Consider the following 19334-nt stretch of genomic DNA (forward strand, 5'->3'; position numbering starts at 1 on the left):
GTCTCTAGCCTCTGAGTAAAGGAATCCATCATCCCAATAAACCTTATGGGCACCTTGAGCATTCCCTGCAGCCTCAGCAGCAGCTTGCTGTCTGAGGGGTGCAAGTGAAGGGCAATCTAATTGGGCCTGCCCCAGGTCTGATCTTGAGGGTCCCCCTGTCCCCAGAAACTCAACCTGATCAGGTTCAAGCTCATCAGAGACAGTCTCCTCTTGGACTGCAGAATCAGTTTCCTGTGAAACCTGATCCTCAACCTGAGGCAATTGGGAAGGCACAGCCCTAACCCTCTTGCTCCTTCTCTTGGGTTGTGGTTGGTCTAATGTTTCAAGATACACCACTGGTTCAGGAAGGCACTTCTTAGCCTGAGACCTTGTCACTGCAAGGACATGAGCTGAAATCCCTAGCATTTCTGCATGAGTCCTGTACTCCACTTCTGACCAAACTAAGCTTTCAAGATCATTGCCTAACAGACAGTCTACTGGGAGGTCTGCACTCACTACAACTTTCTTTAGGCCATTTACCCCTCCCCAGGAGAAGTTCACAACAGCCACACTATGTGAAGTAGTGGAGTTGCTTGCATTGGTCACTAGGTAACTTTCACCTAGTACAATCTGACCAGGGTCCACAAAGTCAGGTGTCACCATAGTGATACTGGCACAAGTGTCCATGTAGGCCTGAGCCAGTTTCTCATTGATTAAGGGAGTCTGCCTATATTTGCCCAGGTTACTGGGACTCACTGCAGTGGTCAAAGATAAGTCCACATCATATAGGAGAACTGCCTGTGTGGGGATTCTGACTAGGCCAGATTCCACCTCAGTACCCAAGGTTAACCCTACTAACCCCTTAGGTTGTGCACTACCACTGCTGACTGTACTAGGGGGTGCAGTTGCTTTAAGAGCTGCAGTGGCAGGAACTGGATTTTTCTTAGTGCATTCACTGCCCCAGTGTGAAACTGATTTGCAGGTATTACATCAAGGTTTCTTTGGGCCATCATTCTTCTTTTTCTTTTTGTCATTTTGGGAACCACCCTCCTTATTACTAGTTTGGGGGCCTGAAGACTTCTGGTCCTTTTCTTTATCTTTCTGACTCCCACCCTTCTGGTTTGTTTTCTTCTGGTCACCATGGTTCTGGGGTTTCTGCTTAATCCTTGTTCTGACCCATTTGTCTGCCTTCTTTCCCAATTCTTGGGGAGAGTTCAGATCAGAGTCAATAAGGTATTGATGCAACAGCTGGTTCTGATAGTTATTAAGGATCTGCTCTCCCATTATAAGATTGTACAATCATGTATAGTCTGAGACTTTACTTCCCTGCAGCCAACCCTCCAGAGCCTTAGTGGCACAATCAACAACATCAGTCCAGTCCTGAGTCTGTGCTTTTTGGGTGTCTCTTAACAACAACCTGTATTGCTCAGTGGTTAGGCCAAACCCTTCAATAAGAGCACTCTTCAGGACAGAGTAGTTTTTGGCATCCTCAGGTCTAACTGTGAGGAGCCTATCCCTCCCTTTCTCAGAAAAGGAGTACCATAAAATTGCAGCCCATGGATCCTGAGGAACCTGCTGTACCATGCAGGCTCTCTCAAGAGCAGTCATCCATTTGTGGATGTCATCCCCTTCCTTGTAGGGGGGCACCATTTTTGTCAGGTTTCTATTATCATAGCTCCTGTCTTTCTCTTTAGGAATATTGCTGCCACAGTGGAATCTAATCCACACAACTTTCTTTCTCTTGCTAAAGCAAGTTTAGCTTGAGCCAAGGCTATCTCTTCCCTCTCTATCTGGAGTTGGGCAGCCCTCATCCTGGCCCTATGCTCTTTCCTCTGGGGGGAAGTCATTCCCCTTTGAGATTCTCTTGAGACACTAGAAACATGAGAGTCTCCTGATGAAGATCTCTTCCTTCTAGTGCCTGGGAGAATTAAGTTATGGGATCTGGGGAGGTGCTGGCCCTCTCCATTCCCATGTAGGTACTAGTTGGTCTGGTTAAGCCTGCCAACCTGTACCTGGGTCACCCTCTGTTCCTGATTCTCAGGCTCCTCTATCTCTGAGCCTTCTTCCTCCTCTTCCTCCTCCTCTTCTTCTTAAGGGAGAATCTCATTCTCAGGGGAGTTCACCCCCTCTCCTGACTCTAAGGGAGCCTGACTCACCTTATCTAAGTCATCCTTTTCCAGGATGGCTATCAGGGAAGGAATGGTAGGGCCTCTGCCCTTCTTTAGCCCTCTTGCTGTGCATAAGGCACCCAAGTCTTTGTGGCTAAGGTTGTCATATCTGGAAGTTGCCTTGGTAAGGTCAACTGTCACAGGGACAGAGCCTGAAGCTCCACCTGTGTCAGACATGACTGCTAGTGAGGTGCAAGTGGTGCACTTACCTACACTAAGTGTTTTCCTACTGTACCTTGCTAGTGAGTTGTAGTCAGGGTGTGCTAATCCCTTTAATCTACAACTACTAAGTTCAGTAGAACTTAATATGCTAAGCTTTTGATTTTATATGTACCTAAGGTACTTGATGTGTTCTTTCAATTTGATAAAAGATTGCAATGGTAAAACAACAGCAAGCTCAAATCCGCACCACTCCGCACCAATGTGAGAAGTTGGCCTGATATGTGATGTTTCCATTTCTGGAACCACCTTATATCAGTCCAAACAATCCCTTATGGTGTCTGGTTGTAAGTCAACCTTGTTAGACAACCCCTAGGATACTAGGGGTAGCATGGATTAAGCAGATTAAAGGCTTAACTTAAGAGGTTGTGTTAAGCAAGCTGTTTTACCATATACAATCCTTTAATATCAAATGAAAGGACACCAAACAAATATATATTATAAAAATATATGTGTTTATTTCTAAATTAATCCCCAGTACTCTTTATGAGCAAAGGGGCACAAGCGTTAAATCAAAAGCACAGTATAACATACAAAGTTGCACAGTTATGGATGAGGGCAGGTGGCCACTCAAACCATATATTAAAAAAGTGGTATAAGAGATACCAATCGAACAGTGGTTAGGTCTTGGGCCTAGGGAATCTCTGGGAGCAGTCAGGACTACCAATGCTGAAGCCGGGAAAAGCCCGCGGGATTCGGTTGCAGCACGTAAAGTGCGGCTTGCACCAATGCAAAGTCAATGGTGCGTAAAAGTTACACAAAGTTAGTTTAAGGATACTTCCGCTGAACCTAGAGGAACAAAACTTAAGACACAGACCCTAGAAGTGTGTACCAGTGTGGGAACACCGCCGTTGCAATGTTACCTCACCCACAGGCAGTGGATGCACAGGGTCGAAGTGGCGTCGGGTTTGACACGCAGGCTCTTGGTGCTTGGAGCTGAAGATGCTGCAGGCGATGGGAAGCAGAAGTGTCCGGTGTGATCCAAGGGTGGATCGAAGTCGGAAAGTATCTGAAAGCAGAGGGGACAGAGTCTGGGTCACTCAGCAGTGACCAGGGTGGAACCAGGACGGAACCAGGCAATGTTGGGCGCAATCAGATGGTTGTCAAGGAGCTTCTCTCCGCTGTCACGTGGGCTCTGGGGCATCTGCGACATCCAGGAGCAGGTCACGATCTGTCCCACGCACGTTCTCCCTGTCAGCGCTGTCGACTTCAAGATTGGAGCAAACAGCACTTGGCAAAAGCAATCCACAAGGAACCGGGAGATTGCTTCTCACTCAGACCAGGAGGGTCAGAGCGGGGGCTCCTTTTCACAGGAGCTGGTGCAAATCTGGAGCAACCAGAAAAGCAAGTTGGTTTAAGGTTTTCGTCAGCACAGGGGCCACAAGCCAGCTGGCAAATGACCGGGCCAACGCGTTGAGCCAGCACAAGCAGAAGGGCCCCACGCAGCACTTGTCGAGTGTGGAGGGGGTAGCTTCGGTGCAAGAGCAGCTCAGGGTTAGGGCTTCTCAAACCCCAGTGTACAGCTTCGAGGATCACTCGTGGGCTGTACGGTCAGCGTCTCGTGGCCTTTTCAAGATGGCGTGCCCCACGCTTCCGGTCGCCTCCACGGGTCTCAGCTCTGCAGGGACTGTGGATCGGGCTGGAGGAAGGCAGGCAAGCTTGATCTCGTCGTTCTCTGTCACTCGAGTTCCGGCGGGAACTGCAACAAAGCAAGGGTCAAAGTGCTGGATGGTGCCTGTTTGCACAGGGTGGTCACTTCTTGACCACAAGGGAGATTCTTCAGTCTTCTACATTGAATAGGATGTTGAAGGGTCCAGAGTTTCGTTTCTTATGTTTCTTCAGGATAATCTGAGTTGCATTGGCACTGCTCCCACTCTTATTCGAATCTGGTGGGCTGGATTACCTGCTAGGTCCCCTCCTATGGGTGGGACCCAGGAAGGGGGTGGATACACCCCTTTCCTTTGATCCAGGCCGCGCTGGGACTGGGGCTGGTGTGCCCCAGAACCGGTTTGGCCGGATTATGCAAGGGGCAGCCTTGTGCTCGCCACGCAGTTTCTGATTTCGTTGAAACCTCCCTGCTACAATCCACTATCTCCTGTCTGGGGTGGTGTAACACCGCCCTGCGACAGGAAACCCTTTGTCCAGGCCACCATTTGCTGAGTTTCGGTCAGCAGCAGGAGGCCAGACCCGTGTCTGTGGCAGAGGCATCCATTTTGTGGAACTGAGGCTCTTTTAAAATCAACCGCGTTTCAGTAAAGTAACATGTCTTCTCACTCTAGAAGGGGGGAATGCTTCCCCCGTTGCCAGAACTGGCGAGGGGGTGGTATTCCAATTCGTATGACACCTTACACGACATGTTTTGATAAAGCCAAACCAAAGTTGCTATATAACCGCGAGGAATATACGGCACTTAATAGTATATGGTATGGCATTATCCCGGATCAGCTTAGGGAGTTGTTCCCGACAGCTGCAGACAGGCTCAGCTCATGCCAGAGCTCCATCTCACATTAAACCACGCACTCTGCCTCCAGGATTGATAAGGCCTTCCATAGGAGTGACTTACAGGTTTATATGTGTCCAGATATAGGTTTGGATATAGGTATACTATATCTAAGCAAGGGGTGATTACACCCACTTGCCCCAGCTGAGTGATCAGCCAATTGTGTCAATTTAAGAACCAGCCAGGGGTGGCAAAAGCTATGCTTCAGCCCCTGGTAGGCATTGGTGGCACCTATGCCCTGAGCACCTATAGTGCAAGGAGTCCATTTCCAATTGTGGTATGTACCTATAGCACATGTATTATGAATTTAGAGAGAGAACAGCAGGCTGGGGGTCTGATTAGCAGGCCCACAGCCTCAGTAAGTCCAAAACCAGTGAAGCAAAAAGCAAAAATTGGGGTGACCATAGGATAGCAGACCCTACTTTCCTACAAAGGGAAAGTGGAAATGGAAATAGAGCTTAGAGAATTTTGAAAGTTGGCATCTGTTTTAGAGTGGGTAGTTTATGATGGCATACAATATCATCAGAGAGGGGATTGATGGAGCAAGGACTTGTTTATGTGAGACTTGCTCATATTCAATTCACTTGTTTAACTTATTAACATGAAATTATTAATTGTGTCTTGTGATTAATCCTCACACATCACATTTACATTAAACACAGGCAAGCATGCCTATGTGTTTACTAAACATTAATATGGATAGCGGTATAAAAGCGCGGCTCTAACAGGGAAAACTTTACTGCGCATGCGTCAATTGCATCTACGTAATGTGACGTTTAACAGCTTTGGAGGGAATTTCTCGCACATGAGCAGAATGCACTAACATGGCGTCTTCAAGACCCACATGCCTTGCACCTGCTTTGCTATCTAGAAAACGCTTTATGTACTAAGAGCTAATGCAGGGAAAGTATTAATGAATACAGGGGAATAGAGTAGATGTAGGTGGTATACAGTGAAATCATTTATTTATGTAATTAAGCATTTCTCTTGTTTCAACTGTGAATAAAACTCAGGTGGGAATAAAATAAAAAGCATGTTATTAAGGGGATGAGTTTGGGAACAAAGAGAAATAACCAAACGCCCATTTCCTGTCCCATCAGAAATCATAATTTTGCAATATTGCAACTTTAGGGGGTGGTACATGAATCCCAAGAGGTATAACTAAGGTACTTTAGGTGTTTGGGGTGTGTGTGATCCTGTGAGAATGCTGAGAGGGATGAATATATGGTATTCGAGTATCTGTTGTTGGTGTGCCGCTGGATCACCAGTGCCCTCTTCTAAAGATTGTAAAATGGTTTATACCAGAAAGCAACTTTAGAACTGTTGTTCAAGCCTTCTAGTCTTGCATCAGGCCGGTGTTAATGCCTTGGTCCTTGGCCTCCCAGACTTCAAACTTCCACCCCTTAAGGGTATCCTATTTACTACAGCATGTCACATCCAGAGTGTGAAAATGTTATCACATCAATGAAGGAACTACATTGGTTCATCTTGCAGGCCCAAACCATCTTCAAAACAAGCATTGGCATTATAATAGGTCTCGCCTTTGGGACCCTATAAATGTTTAGCAATGCAGTACATTCTCCCCCACTGGCATGCCCTCACACTCTTGACATCTTCGAATAATCACACAAGGTTTTTTTTCTGTTTTTTAAAGTCAATATGAACTGAGGAAAGTTAAAATGTGTAACTATTGCTTGTAATTTGAACCGGTCTTTTTTGGTGCTCAGCACTGGCAATTAATCATCAGCTCTGGCGCTTTTCACTATTACCAGTTAAAGACATATTCATTTATGGTAGGCCCAGGGAGATAAAGTGACTTGCCCAGAATCACAGGATGTTGAGCTAACTCTTAGGCTCGAACGTGGTACCCCAGCTAAAAGGTAAGCAGCTCTGACCATTTCACCACACCCTCTCCCGAATTTCATGGCTAGTAGTTGGTTCTGTTTTAAGCAGCGCTAACAAGAGAAATTTTTTTTTGCAAGCTGCCTCATAGCAAGAGCTCCAGCACTTTTTTTTTAAATACAAATTAACCACTGAAAGTGGCATTATTTCAAAACAAAAAGAACAATAATTGACAGAATTTGTAACATGATACATAATAGATGGCACCATGTAAGGAATGCAGCTGCGACAATGCTCACTCCCGAGACCCATAGGCCATGGGAAGGAACACTTCAACAAAATATGGGACAAACACATGCCTTCGGCCATTTGCGTGCTTTTTGTTTTGAAAGACACATGCTAAGGCCTATGAAATCTATGGGAGTTAACTAAATCCCATGTAGAAGTCTGTGGGTAGTTTGGAGTGCTTACAAGAAGCCTCCCCATAGGCAGCGCATGCGCTGCGCTAGGCTCTACCTAAAAATCAACTTCACTAATACTTTCTTAACTACTGCTATGGATGTATGATGTTACCACGCGATCAAAATGATCGCGGTACATCACAACGCAGCTTTTACCACGACTTGCGCTGTAGGGTGCTGGACTTAGGATAGTATGATTTACTATTCCAACTCGAGCCTACGTTACAGTAGGGAAGGTGTTGGAATAGTAAATCATACTATTCCTTAGTCTAGAGCGCCCTCCCGTGCTAGTCGTGGTAACGACTTGCGTTATAAAATCTGCGTTGTGATGGCACTGCGGTGTTTTGACCGCGTTGTAAAGGTTGTTTACGGCTGCTATGGTTTGAAATATGTGTACAGGTCATTTAGAAGGATTTAACTTGTGTTGTGTGTTAGAAACAAATTGATATCTTGGAGCCTTCCCTTTCACATTCACTGTCTCAGGAAGACATACCCATAGTTCACTTTACAATAATATACTCCAACTTCGGAGTCGGAGATAGGACAGTAAACCCCACTGTCCAGGTCTAAAGAATAAGGCACAGTCTATCAACAGCCAGCCTGACCTTTGACCTCTGGTTCTGAAGACAGCAATTGAAAAAAAATAAAAAATAAATGTATAGGCAGCTTCATTGCCATTCACCTTCTGGACCCTAACATCTTCATTTTGGGCTTGCTAAAGCGCATCCCACACCCCTAACTCTGCATAGCGGCTCCCATGTACAGCTGTAAGAATTCTGTTCAGTCCCCAGAGCAGGTTTCTGGCCTTCGTCATGGCTGGAACATGTACGTTGTATGTTTTTGTGTTTGTGTGTGTAGTATGGTCATCAACAGGACACCACTGTTCATCTGTGATTGGAGGAACCTACAAGCTCTTGCTTATTGGCGACCCTCTTGTTGGCGCTGGCGTCCTGCCGAGCTCCAGAGGATTATAGGTTTAAGACCTCTTAGCCCATACTTAGGGTCTGATTCACATCTTGGCGGTGAGGAGTCCACACCCTGCCAAGACTTTGGTTATATTTGGGTGGGCCATAGTTTGACTTTGGCATAGACTATTCCGTCTCTGTCATGGTATAAATCCGATGGAGCAAGGGCTGACGGAGGTTCGTCTATATGTCTGCCTGCCAGCCGCGGTCAGTAGTGGGAGTACCTCCCGGGCGGTGACGTGGGGAGGCGGAGCTGCAGGCTGGAAGGTAGTAAACTATGGAGTACAGAGGTCTACAGGTAGTAAACCTATAAATGAATAAAACAACTTTCGTTGTGTGCACTGTTTCCCAAATGCGATGCAGTGCGCACAACGAAATTCGTTTTAAACATTTATAGGTTTACTTACCTGTAAAGCTCCGTAATCCATAGTTTACTACCCCCCACGCTGCCCCTTCCCTCCCCACATCCCCGCCTGGCAGGTACTCCCACTACCGACCGCGGCTGCTCCCTGCCTTATTTAGATGTAGCAACACAAAAGGATGATGAACGAAATGCTGAACATATCAAACCATTATAAATCCATCTGTTTGTGGTGTTGGCCCTGAGGAGGACTGTACGCCAGTGTGGGTGGGAAGACATGGCCATACGATAGCTGCCCTGCTGCTGCTGAGGAGAGGGGGTCCTGGTGCCTGCTGTAGAGCTGGACTGCACCTGCTAGGAGGAGTGACCTGCTTCTGTTAGACCTGCTGAACGCTCACCTGCCTGGAGCACCTGCGTGAGTACAGATGGGTCGAGGGTCCCTGGACTCACCAGGTTGTCTCAACCCGGCTGCCCAGGGGGAAGCGGGGCTTGCATGAGGGTTGTGTCTTTACCATCTGTCCCTTACCTGTGCCTCGGGGGTGTCCACAGGGGGTCAGGAGGCAGACTGCCTTCACACCCTAGGGTGTTACCCTCATTCTAGGACAGTTGAAACCATCTTTTAGCCCTTGTGTTCTGGAGGTGTCGATGGCCGACCCTAAAGGACCTGTGTTCAGTTAGAACTGGGTTCACCAGTGACTTGAGTGGGTATCCCCAGTCAGGCGCGCAAGACCCATTGGGCTCAGGGGGCTTCAGCCCCCCTACCCCCCGCCATGTGTGTCAGCTTGGGCAGACACCATTTCAATACACAGGGGAACCCAAGGAAGCAGTACGCTAGGGACCTTAGGGAATTAGGGGGCATATTACCAACAACTAGCGATAATTTTTGTCTCTAACTTGTTTAGAGACAAAAATTATCGCCGCACATCGGCGATTTTTATCGCAGATAAACCTTGCTATTAGCAAGGTTTATCGCAAATGCGATAAAAAACGGCCGCAATGCATGAATATCGCTGAAAAGTCAGCGATATTCATGCATTATCGAGCAAATGCTCTTAGCCATGTTATCCACCTCCCATTGGATAACATGGCTAAGAACTGCTCAGGGCAGGTGTTAGCTTTTGGAGATATTCCCGCTTAGCGCGAATATCTCCAAAAGTTGGTAATAGGAGATAGCGATGTTAGCGACTGTTTTCAGTCTCTAACATCTTGGCACGCCCACTTTGCATCTCATTAGTGATAAATATCACTGACATGCAAAGTGGGGCCAAAGATGGTCGCTATCTCCTACTAGCTGTCGCTAACTGGTGTTAGCGGCAGCTAGGTAATAGGGAGATAATTTTATCTCCTCTTTCCTGGCTTTTAAAGCCAAAAAAGCGGAGATAAACCCCCTTGATAATATGCCCCTAGGTCTTTACATAGGACAGTGGTCCCTAGTCCAAAGGATATTTTGCGAAATAAATATAGACTAAATAGCAACTATATCCGGACTGTATTTAATTTCTGATAAGTAAAATACAAAAATTCCTTTTGGGGCATATTTACGAGTTCTGGCACATCTCTGCATATCAGCAGAGATGCGCCAGAACAAATGCGTCAAGCAAAACTACCCTTGCGTCACGGCAGATGCGCCGCATTTACAATGCGGCACACAGTGGCGCAAGGGTAGGCAGATGCGTGGCGCATCTCGTGACGTAAGGGCGGCGCATCGCTGGAGTCGCGTCGCAAGCGCGACGCAACTCCAGCAATGATAAGGGCCACCCAATACTTAACATGCTGCGTCAGTCCTTATGCCTGCTTCAAGCAGGCGTAAGAAATTGACGTAGCATCGTCGTGGAAGGGCCTGCGTGAAATCTTGTAGATTTCACGCAGGCACTTTTGCGAGGCGCACAGGCGCTGGAACGCCCACCCTGCGCGGGAACGCCCCCATTGTGGCGCTGGGCTTTATTACGTGACGCATCTCCCTAGATGCGTCACATTGTAAATGCCTCGCAGGGATGCACCACGTTTACGCCGCTGTTGCGTCACGCAAGGTGGTGTAAACGTGGCGCAAGGGGCTTGTAAATCTGCCCCTTGGTATTTTACTTATCAGAAATTAAATACTGTCCGGCTGGACAATGAATATAGTTGCTATTTAGTCTATATTTATTTAGCAAAATATCTTTTTGACTAGGGACGACTGTCCTGTGTAAAGAGCTTGGGCGGACACAGCTTCGCAGGCTGGCGAGTAGCGACCATCTAAATTGCAGCCGCACCCGAGTACTTAACAGGTCTTTAAAGACCATTTACGTGAAAATGAGGCTTTTGTTGTGTGTTCACCCCTTCTTACAGCCCCTCTGTCTTTGGTTTGAAGAATTAGCCCCCCCCCTGATATATTTTTCAGTACCCCTATCCCCCCCCCCCCCCCCCCCCCCCCCCGTCCGAAATGTGGCTCTAGTTGCCCGCCTGTCCCCATCCTGTGGGTGCGTCTGCCTCTGTTAGAATCATAGATACATTAGGAAAGGCAACCTTGGGACTCAGTGGAGGGAGATGCCTCCTATTTCCGTCAGTCATCTTAGCAGGTTCCTTGTCCCCAGATAACTGTGGACCGTGTCCTTAACCAGACACTGGTGAAAAGATTCCAGCTCACAAGAGCCTCTCCTCAAGGAGCTACAGTGGGGCCGTAGAGGCATGCTGGGTAGGTCAAAGGTCAGGAGGCAGGGCAGAATCGGACACTGGTGAACAGACGCCAGCTCACCAGAACATCACCTCAAGTAGCTACAGTGAGGCCGCAGAGGCATGCCGGGTAGGTCAAAGGTCAGGAGGCAGTGGCCTCATACTCAGTTTGTACAGTGTTGTTCACCCCACCGAGTGGAGAATTCGCCCCGCCAGGCGGGTATTGGGTGAATTTGTTAAGGTTCGTCTTAAGCTGCTACTAGAGGAACCCAAGATTTTATGGAAAACGAAAATTTATATTTGTATTATAATGATACAATACATTGCAGGGTGCACAATTGGTGCCAAATTAATCTTCCAGCTCTGCTGCCTTATAGCGCTGCCTCTTATAGAGAAGCGCTAGCGGCTGTAAGGAGATCGTGCCTCGCTGCCTCTTCAAGAAGCACGAGCTCTGACCTGTTGACTGTGAATGGATAGTGCTATGTCACTTCTCAACGTCTCCTCCTAAAGCGCTCCTTCGACCCCTTGAAAGCAGCGCCTTCCTCGTCCATGTGCCTGGGAACAAGCGCTAGCTCTGGTCTGTCACTTGTAAGTGACTAGGACCTCGCTGCCCCCTGACATCTCATGCTACTACACCTTTTCACTGCCAGCACCTTGAAACTAGCGCCTTTCCCATCCAAGTGTAAGTAAACCGTGTCTTGCAGCTTCCCTTCACCACCTTCTATGGTCGGAAGTCTATAATTGGAGAGGAACTCGGCGCCTCGCCTTAACTCTTCTCACAGCGCCTTAAAAGTAACCCTTTTCCGGGTCGTGATCATCTAGCGCTAGGTGTGACTGTCGGTTGTAAATAAATACGTTGCCTCTTCCTACTATCTTCAAAGCCCACCTTCTCTGCCATTGGCAGCTGAAAGTAGTGCCTTTCCAGTTTAGATTCTTCTGAGCACGCGCTAGATCCGATCTGTCAGCGGGCAGGGTCCTGTTCCTAGTGCTACCACTCTACCCGCTACCTCTGGTCAGAGGTTGTAAGTGGGTGTAGTACCTCGCGACCTGCTAACACCTTATCCCGACCCAAAGCCAATGCTCAATGGCTTGAAAGTAGCGCCTTTCCAGTCCATTTCTTTTGACCAAGTATTATCTCTGTTCTCGTGGCTGTAAGTGGTTAACTCCCCGTCACATCGATCTTAGCGCTATTTCTTGCGAAGAACCTCTATCGTCGACCTGTCAAAGACCACCTCCGCGCCTTTAAAGTAGCTCCTTTCTTGTCCATATTTTTTCATGAAGAAGCGCTAGTACTGATCTGTCGATTGGAAGTGTATAGCGCCTTACAGCCCCTTATGGAGGAGCGCTGGCACTGATCTGTCGAGTATAGGTGGATAGCGCCTGACAGGCCCTCTTGAAGAAGCGCTAGCCCTGATCTGTCGATTGTCAGTGGATAGCGCCTTGCAGCCGCCCATGAAGAAGTGCAAGACCAGATCTGTTGATTGCCAGTGGATAGCGCCTTGCAACCTCTTGTGAAGAAGCGCCAGCACTGATCTATGGATTGTACGTGGATGTCTCCTTGCTTCCGCCCTGTTCATTATTGTTTTTATCCATACATTCCTCTACCCGTCTATCCAGCAACCCACCCATTCATTTATTCATTCATTCAGGGAGTGTATGTATAATTGGAGAGTAACGTGCCCCTTCTGAACTCATCACAAAATCTTATTTCATACGTTTCAAAACAGATCCCCGTTCTAATTTCACAGGGCCTCATTTATGAAAAGTGACGCATCGCTGTGTGAAAACAGCGATGCGTCACTTTTCACTGCGCCCTCCTTGCGACACCAATGATGCGTCATATTTACAGTATGACACATCATTGCCCAAGGAGTTACAGATATGTCAGTATTTCTGACGTATCTGTATGGCGCAAAAGTGACGCATTGCTGGAGTGTGTCACAAAAATGACGCAACTCCAGCAATGCGTCCTTTCACATGGGGCAAGCCCCATGTGAAAGGGCCTGCGTAGGACTTACGCCTGCTGTGAGGCAGGCGTAAGAAATTGACGCATTTGTGTCCTAGAAGTTGCGCAGTGAAATCTTATAGATTTCACTGCGTTACTTCTATGACCATTTCTTGTGTCAAAACGCCCCCCTTGCATACATTATACCTGGCGCAGGTATATTGTGGCGCAGGGGTTTATAAAGTGACGCATCTACCTAGATGCTCCACTTTGTAAATATGGTGCAACAAGGCATATTGTTTACGCCGATGCAATTAATCAAGAAAAAATGGACACTTGTAACACTACTCGACCTTTGGTTCAGGGAGGATAGGAAACCCTCAAAAAAGTCAATGTTAGTTGGAATGCGGTATATATGTTTCATCCGCCCCACATTGAGATTATGGCAGTTATCATTGGGTGTTCCTGTTTGTGTTAACTACCAGCCTCATCCAGAGGCACCTCTAGTCTCGAGTGCAGTGTTCAGAGACAAAAAAGGATTTCCCCACAAAAAAAAGGAATTAAACAAACAAGTGATACACATAAGAAATATTGTTAAAAAAATGGAGAAAATGCCCAAATGCTTTTATTACTGGGCAAGTATCCACTTATTAAAAATGGATTATATACTATCTTTGGACCGAGTTACTAGGTCCTGTAGTATTGCATGAAAAGAGTTGTCGACATGTTTCAGCTCCTTGGGCCAGGAGGTCTATGTAGCTTTCGTCAGGACTTACAAACACATAATTTACTCACACAACTTGTGCGGTAATCCTTTTCCAATACTAGTTGCTATGGAAAATACTCTCTCCACATTCTGCTGTGTAAGCGTTCGGTATTTCAACGGGGACCGCTTATTCAAAGCGCAGAGCCGGGGTCGGGGGAGGAGTCAGCACAAGGCCAATGTGTAGCCACCACGCCATCAGTCTGCAGACCAAGAAGTGCTAAAAAAGATTAAATAGAGCCTTTTCCATCTATGTACTGAGGTTCTGTAACAACATTTCCACACCCACCCGGGCCGCCCAATACTGCTCCAATCTGGGAAAGAGTTGAAGACTCACTTCTTTATAGAACACAACATCACATTGCATTAACCGTTTAAAACCATGCTTCTTTACCTAATAATCGTTGAGTCAATGTGTGTCTTTGTTCCTGTCAGCAAGTGAGATCTCCCTTGGGCACTTTCAATCTAAGGCATTCACTCACAAATGTTCACAAACCAGAAGTAACAAACTTACATGTAATGGACAAAGAGGCAATGTAAAAATCATATATGAAAAAATATACTTAACAATTTATTCAGAGCAGTGCATTTAAAAACATTAAGGTTTGTGATTAACAAACCTTCCCTCGATACAGATTATTAAAAACAGTAAATTTATAATTATCAAAACACATAAGGGGACAGACAACAATAGGGAAGAAATAAATCCTATTAGTGAACAAGGAGATACAAAATAGGAGATCAATTCAGCTTTGCGTCATAATTATTGTCCCTAAATGCTTACAGTAGTTCTCCTTTTCTTGAGTGTCTTCGATCCTGTACAGCGCCCGCTGCTTTTTATGTCAAACCTAGGCAGCGCGTGCGCTGTCTCTTCGAGACATGCTGTTTTCACTCTGTGGGGTTACAATCCGCCCATTGCTATTTTATTTGGCACTTTGATTGTCATTCAAAAATGCTTGTTTGTATTTTAGGAGTATCATTTCCACACATACATTCATATTGCTCAGATCCTTGATAGTGCTTAGCAGCAATGTCCTCAGACGTGATGCTTGGTGTGACGGCTGCCTGCAGGGTCATCCTGGCACCCGAGCACTGTAGCTCTACCCTACTGGTCCAGTCAAGCTATCATGTAACTTACTTAGCACATATGCTCTTAGATTTAATTATCAAGACCTCTGGAATTATGTGCTTGCTCTATGATTTTTGCATAACTTTAGGTTTGCCGCATTTGCCATATACCATCAGCTGCCGCATAATCTGCAGATTTTAATCCCCCAAAAATTGTTACGAGCTCAAATGGCTCAAAATTTACTAAAAGTGCAAAAACATTTGTTGCCGTGCAGTGGAAGGCCCTTTAAAATCTGGACTGGTCACCTTTCTGTTGCTTATTGCTAAATTAGGATGATAAACTAGCACTAATGAGATGCAACCGATGCCCACAGAGTGTTATCAAGTTTGAAAATGATGAAATAATGAAGTAATACTATCACGAAATGTGCTGCATTATGCAGCCTAATTTGACTTTACTTGCTGCATGATCTTCTCGCCCTTGTCAGACATTTTGGCCCCCTCCTATCACGCAATTCCAGTGGCCCTGATTATAATTTATAATCCAGAACTGGCAAAGTAGTTTTCAAAGAAAGAAATATCCTTTTATCAGTTTATAAGTTTCTTACCTGCATATTGTACATGGCAAACAACATGTGTACTGTTCATGGCGGTATCAAGACTACCATTGAAGCGTGTAAACTGATACAGGAATAAAAGAATAAATGGTTGAACAATGGTATAAAGGGAATATTTGACTGTTCTGATCAGGCCACTCATGGCTGGTTGAGAGGTGTGCCAGGGGAGTGCTTAATTTGAGCCAGTGCTCTCTGTTGCTCGGCAGGGCACCTAAAACCAGCACTTTTGACAGTCTGTCAAATGGTGGCGCTGCTTTCAAATTCACAAATGAGCACAAGAGATGTTGTTTATTATCTGAATATACCTTAAAAAAATTGTAATAACTGCTGCCCAAACTATTCTCACAAGTTTGAGGGACTGGAGTAGTCCCCATTGGCACACTTGTAGGAGTATGACAGTTAGTCTTGTAGGTCCTGTCACTGACCACGCTGGCAGGGGCATTGAGTGATGCAAGCTGCAGAGGCCTCCTGACAAGGGCCCCGGCACTTACTGTTTTACAAATTAAGCACTGGCGAGGGGGCAACTAAAATCACAAAGCAGAGAAGGATGGCAGGTGAGTTCAGAGATGGAAACAGGAAGCGAGAGCTGGAGCGGATGGTGTGTGCCATATTTTAGGTACTTTTCTATCGCACTCAAATGAAGCGCGCTGCTCTGGCGGGAGCGCGCCTGCTCCGGGTTCCCTCCCGTTCCTCCCCGCGGGTCCATCTGGTGTCTGCTAAAAGTGCTTCACGGCGTCAGAGCCCGTGGCAGCCGGATGTGGTCTTTAGATGGAGTTTGTTGTCACATGAACAGGTCGGTCTGTGGGAGGAAGCGGGGGATATAAAAATGGGGAGCGGAGGGAGAGAAACAGAGGCAGGAGCCGGTCTGAGAGAGACAGGAGTCAGAGAGAGGCTCTGAAGCGCTCCCTGACAGCCTCTTCTTGTTCTCTCATCCCTGGATACCACTGTCCGTCAGAGACACCTCCGGAGGAGAGAGGGGGCTGAGACGCTGCATCAGAGCCTCTTTCAGAGCATGTGCCCCCCTCTCTTGTGTCCCCGGAGCTCTGGCCCCAGAGGAGACCCTCTGCCCCTGCCCAGGGTTGGGACTGGACTCTGCTCCAATCTCAAGCAGAACCATCCTCCGGAAGATGTCCCGGAAACAGGCGGAGTTGCTCAGCATGTGGTCCAGCTACCAGGAGTTGATGCCTCGGTGCACATATCTCACTGGGGCGCCTCGAAGCCGGCAGAGGAGGCCCCGGCTGGCCCGGCTCCGGACCCTGCCGGTGACCTGCGGGGAGATCCTGGAGGCGGAGGAGGAGGGCGCCTCGGCCATGGACGAGGAGAGGGCGCGGAGGTCCTTCCTGCAGTCGCTGGAGTCCCTGCGGAGGAGCGCGCAGTCCCTGCACCTCCAGCAGAGGGCGGAGCTGAGCAGCTCGAGCCTGGACTCGGGTGACTCGGACTGTTGCCCGTGAGAGGAGCCCCAGGAGCTGGTGACCCTCAACAGCCTCTCACTGTAGCCTGTGAGTGCGGGGACCCTCAGCCACCTACTGTTATTGAGAAGGACCTCACAGCTAATGACCCTCAACAACGTGTGACCAACTGTGGGATGGACCTCGGGGGCTGGTGACCCTCAACAACCTCCGACTCTGTGGGGCGACCCTCGAGCTATGGGAACTACCGCTGTTTCATTACATGAAAACTCAAAACGTTTACTTGACACTCCGTAGTAGGCACCCCAGGATCTGAAAACCCCCAACACCCTCCCAGAGCAGGACCCCAAGGCCATGGGCGCACCATACCCCTTAATCCTTAAGGGGATCACAGGACACAACACAAAATGTATCACAGGACACAACACAAAATGTAATCCAGAGTACACGGTCTGGCAGGTGTTTCAGAGCTGTGAGGAACAGATTCCTGGTCAGAAGTCTCAACAGAAACTTTCACTGACCACGTCTGGAGTGAGGACCTTTCTCTGTATTTCAGATGAGGTCTTTGGTATTTGGAGCAGCGGCGCCCCCCGGTGGTGATAGACCAGTAGTCCGTCGACAGACTGCACACGTGTGCATTATACTATACTTCTCTGTTAAGGGCAGTTATTATAACATATTCCAGTTGTGGTGTGAAAAGCCATGCTTATCTCTATTTTTTCACCGTGAGTTATGCATCACACGTTCAATCTTATATGTCATTAACGTTATTCTTTAAAATAAATATATTTCACATGTGCAGTGGTGAGTCTCGCTTCTACTACACTACGGACAGCCGTAGTATATTATTATTGTAAGTTCGGGGTTGTTTGAGCAAAATACCCGGCAGTGAGGGAAGTGGGGTGAAGGGCGAGGGAAAGTTCACTTCTATTTGCGCATTATATGCGAGGCATCTCAGATGCACGTTTTGCTACCTTACTCGGTATGTTAAAGTGGGTTTAACAGGGCCTTTGTAGCGCCATGATTGGCTGATGGAGAGTTGGATGTTACCCGATGGGGAAGCCCGTCAGAGGGTAAGCAATCCCTACAATAGGGGCGGTGCCTGCTCAGATACCATCGTAGGGATTACAATGTCCCTTTCCGACAGTCCATTTATGGCAGTACGCCCGCCATGAAAAGGCAGGCGACAGTGTCGAAAGTGTCTTTTTGGGCCCCTATCAGGGCCCCCTTCCCCTCTTCCCCCGGGCCCTCTGCTATGAGGCCTGGGGGGCACCTATAATGCCCCCCTACATATCCCTGCACCATACGCCGCAATGGAAAATATACACTCTGCCACCTCTGTGTAGGCGGTCGCATTGTAATAGAGGCAGCGGGACTGCTGACTCCTTGTCGGGTGGTCCCGCTTCCGCTATTGTGCCGGTCGGATGAGAGTCTGACCGGCATCGTAATGATGCCCTAAGTATTGATTCACCCCGCCCCAGTAATCATTGTGTGAGGAAAAACAGATCACACACAAAGCTCACTAAATACCATCTTGGTGCTAGGTGTCACGCGTCTTCAGAGAAAAAGGGTGAGGCATGTTCTAGTGACTAAAGTTGAAGGAGGTGGAGTCAGGAGACTTGGGGGCATATAAACAAGCTGAAGTATCGCCGCTTTCTCGGCACAATTCGCCGAGAAAGCGGCGATACTTCCAGCGCCCTATTAGCAAGGGCACTTTGCATGTCATCGAGAAACATTGCTAATGACATGCAAAGTGGGCGTTCCCACGTCCAACCACATGTAAAATGTGGTTGGAGGTGGGAACACCCTATTACCAAGGCAGGCGTTGGAAGGAAAAGACCAGCGATAAACTTGTTTATCGCAGGTCTCCCAACGCCTGCTCTGACCAGGCGTTAGGCATTGTTAACCTGGGGGTGTGGATCAGAAAGCTGAATCCACCCCCCCATATTAACAAGGCACACATTAGCGCATGAAAACAACGCTTGTTTTCACGTGCTAATGTTCACTATCGCCAGCTATCGCAGGATTTACTATCGCCTATGTGTTGCGCGTTGATAATAACGCACTAACACGGCGAAAAAATCCGGCGATAGCTGGCAATAGTGAAATGTGCGATGTGCTTTTTTTTTAACGCACATCTTGTTAATATGCCACTTGGTTTTGACTCTTAGCTTTACCTCTTGAGCAAACAGTGTGATTCTGAGCAAATCATTTAGACCCTCAAATCGCAGCAGGCTGGACACAAGAGGCTCCCGTCCGCCTCATCAAGGCCTGGGGTTCCCACACCTGGTGCAAGAAATCTGGACCTGATTTTGCCAGCCGGTATATTTGCAGAATTGGGTAAGGAGTTGTGGGCACAAGTGCCTGGCACCATGCTACACATGG

The 19334-nt window shown here is 47.6% G+C and overlaps 1 protein-coding gene across 1 annotated transcript; it reads left to right on the forward strand.

The window, feature by feature from the left end:
- Positions 1-16667: 16667 nt before the first annotated feature.
- Positions 16668-16991, forward strand: LOC147659382 (uncharacterized protein C11orf96-like). The gene has a single exon (XM_086951784.1). The coding sequence runs from the start codon at positions 16668-16670 to the stop codon at positions 16989-16991; it is 324 nt and encodes a 107-aa protein (XP_086807910.1).
- The last annotated feature ends 2343 nt before the right edge of the window (positions 16992-19334 follow it).

This window comes from Lissotriton vulgaris, unplaced genomic scaffold (assembly GCF_964263255.1).
Source record: "Lissotriton vulgaris unplaced genomic scaffold, aLisVul1.2 SCAFFOLD_1390, whole genome shotgun sequence".
NCBI lineage: Eukaryota > Metazoa > Chordata > Amphibia > Caudata > Salamandridae > Lissotriton > Lissotriton vulgaris.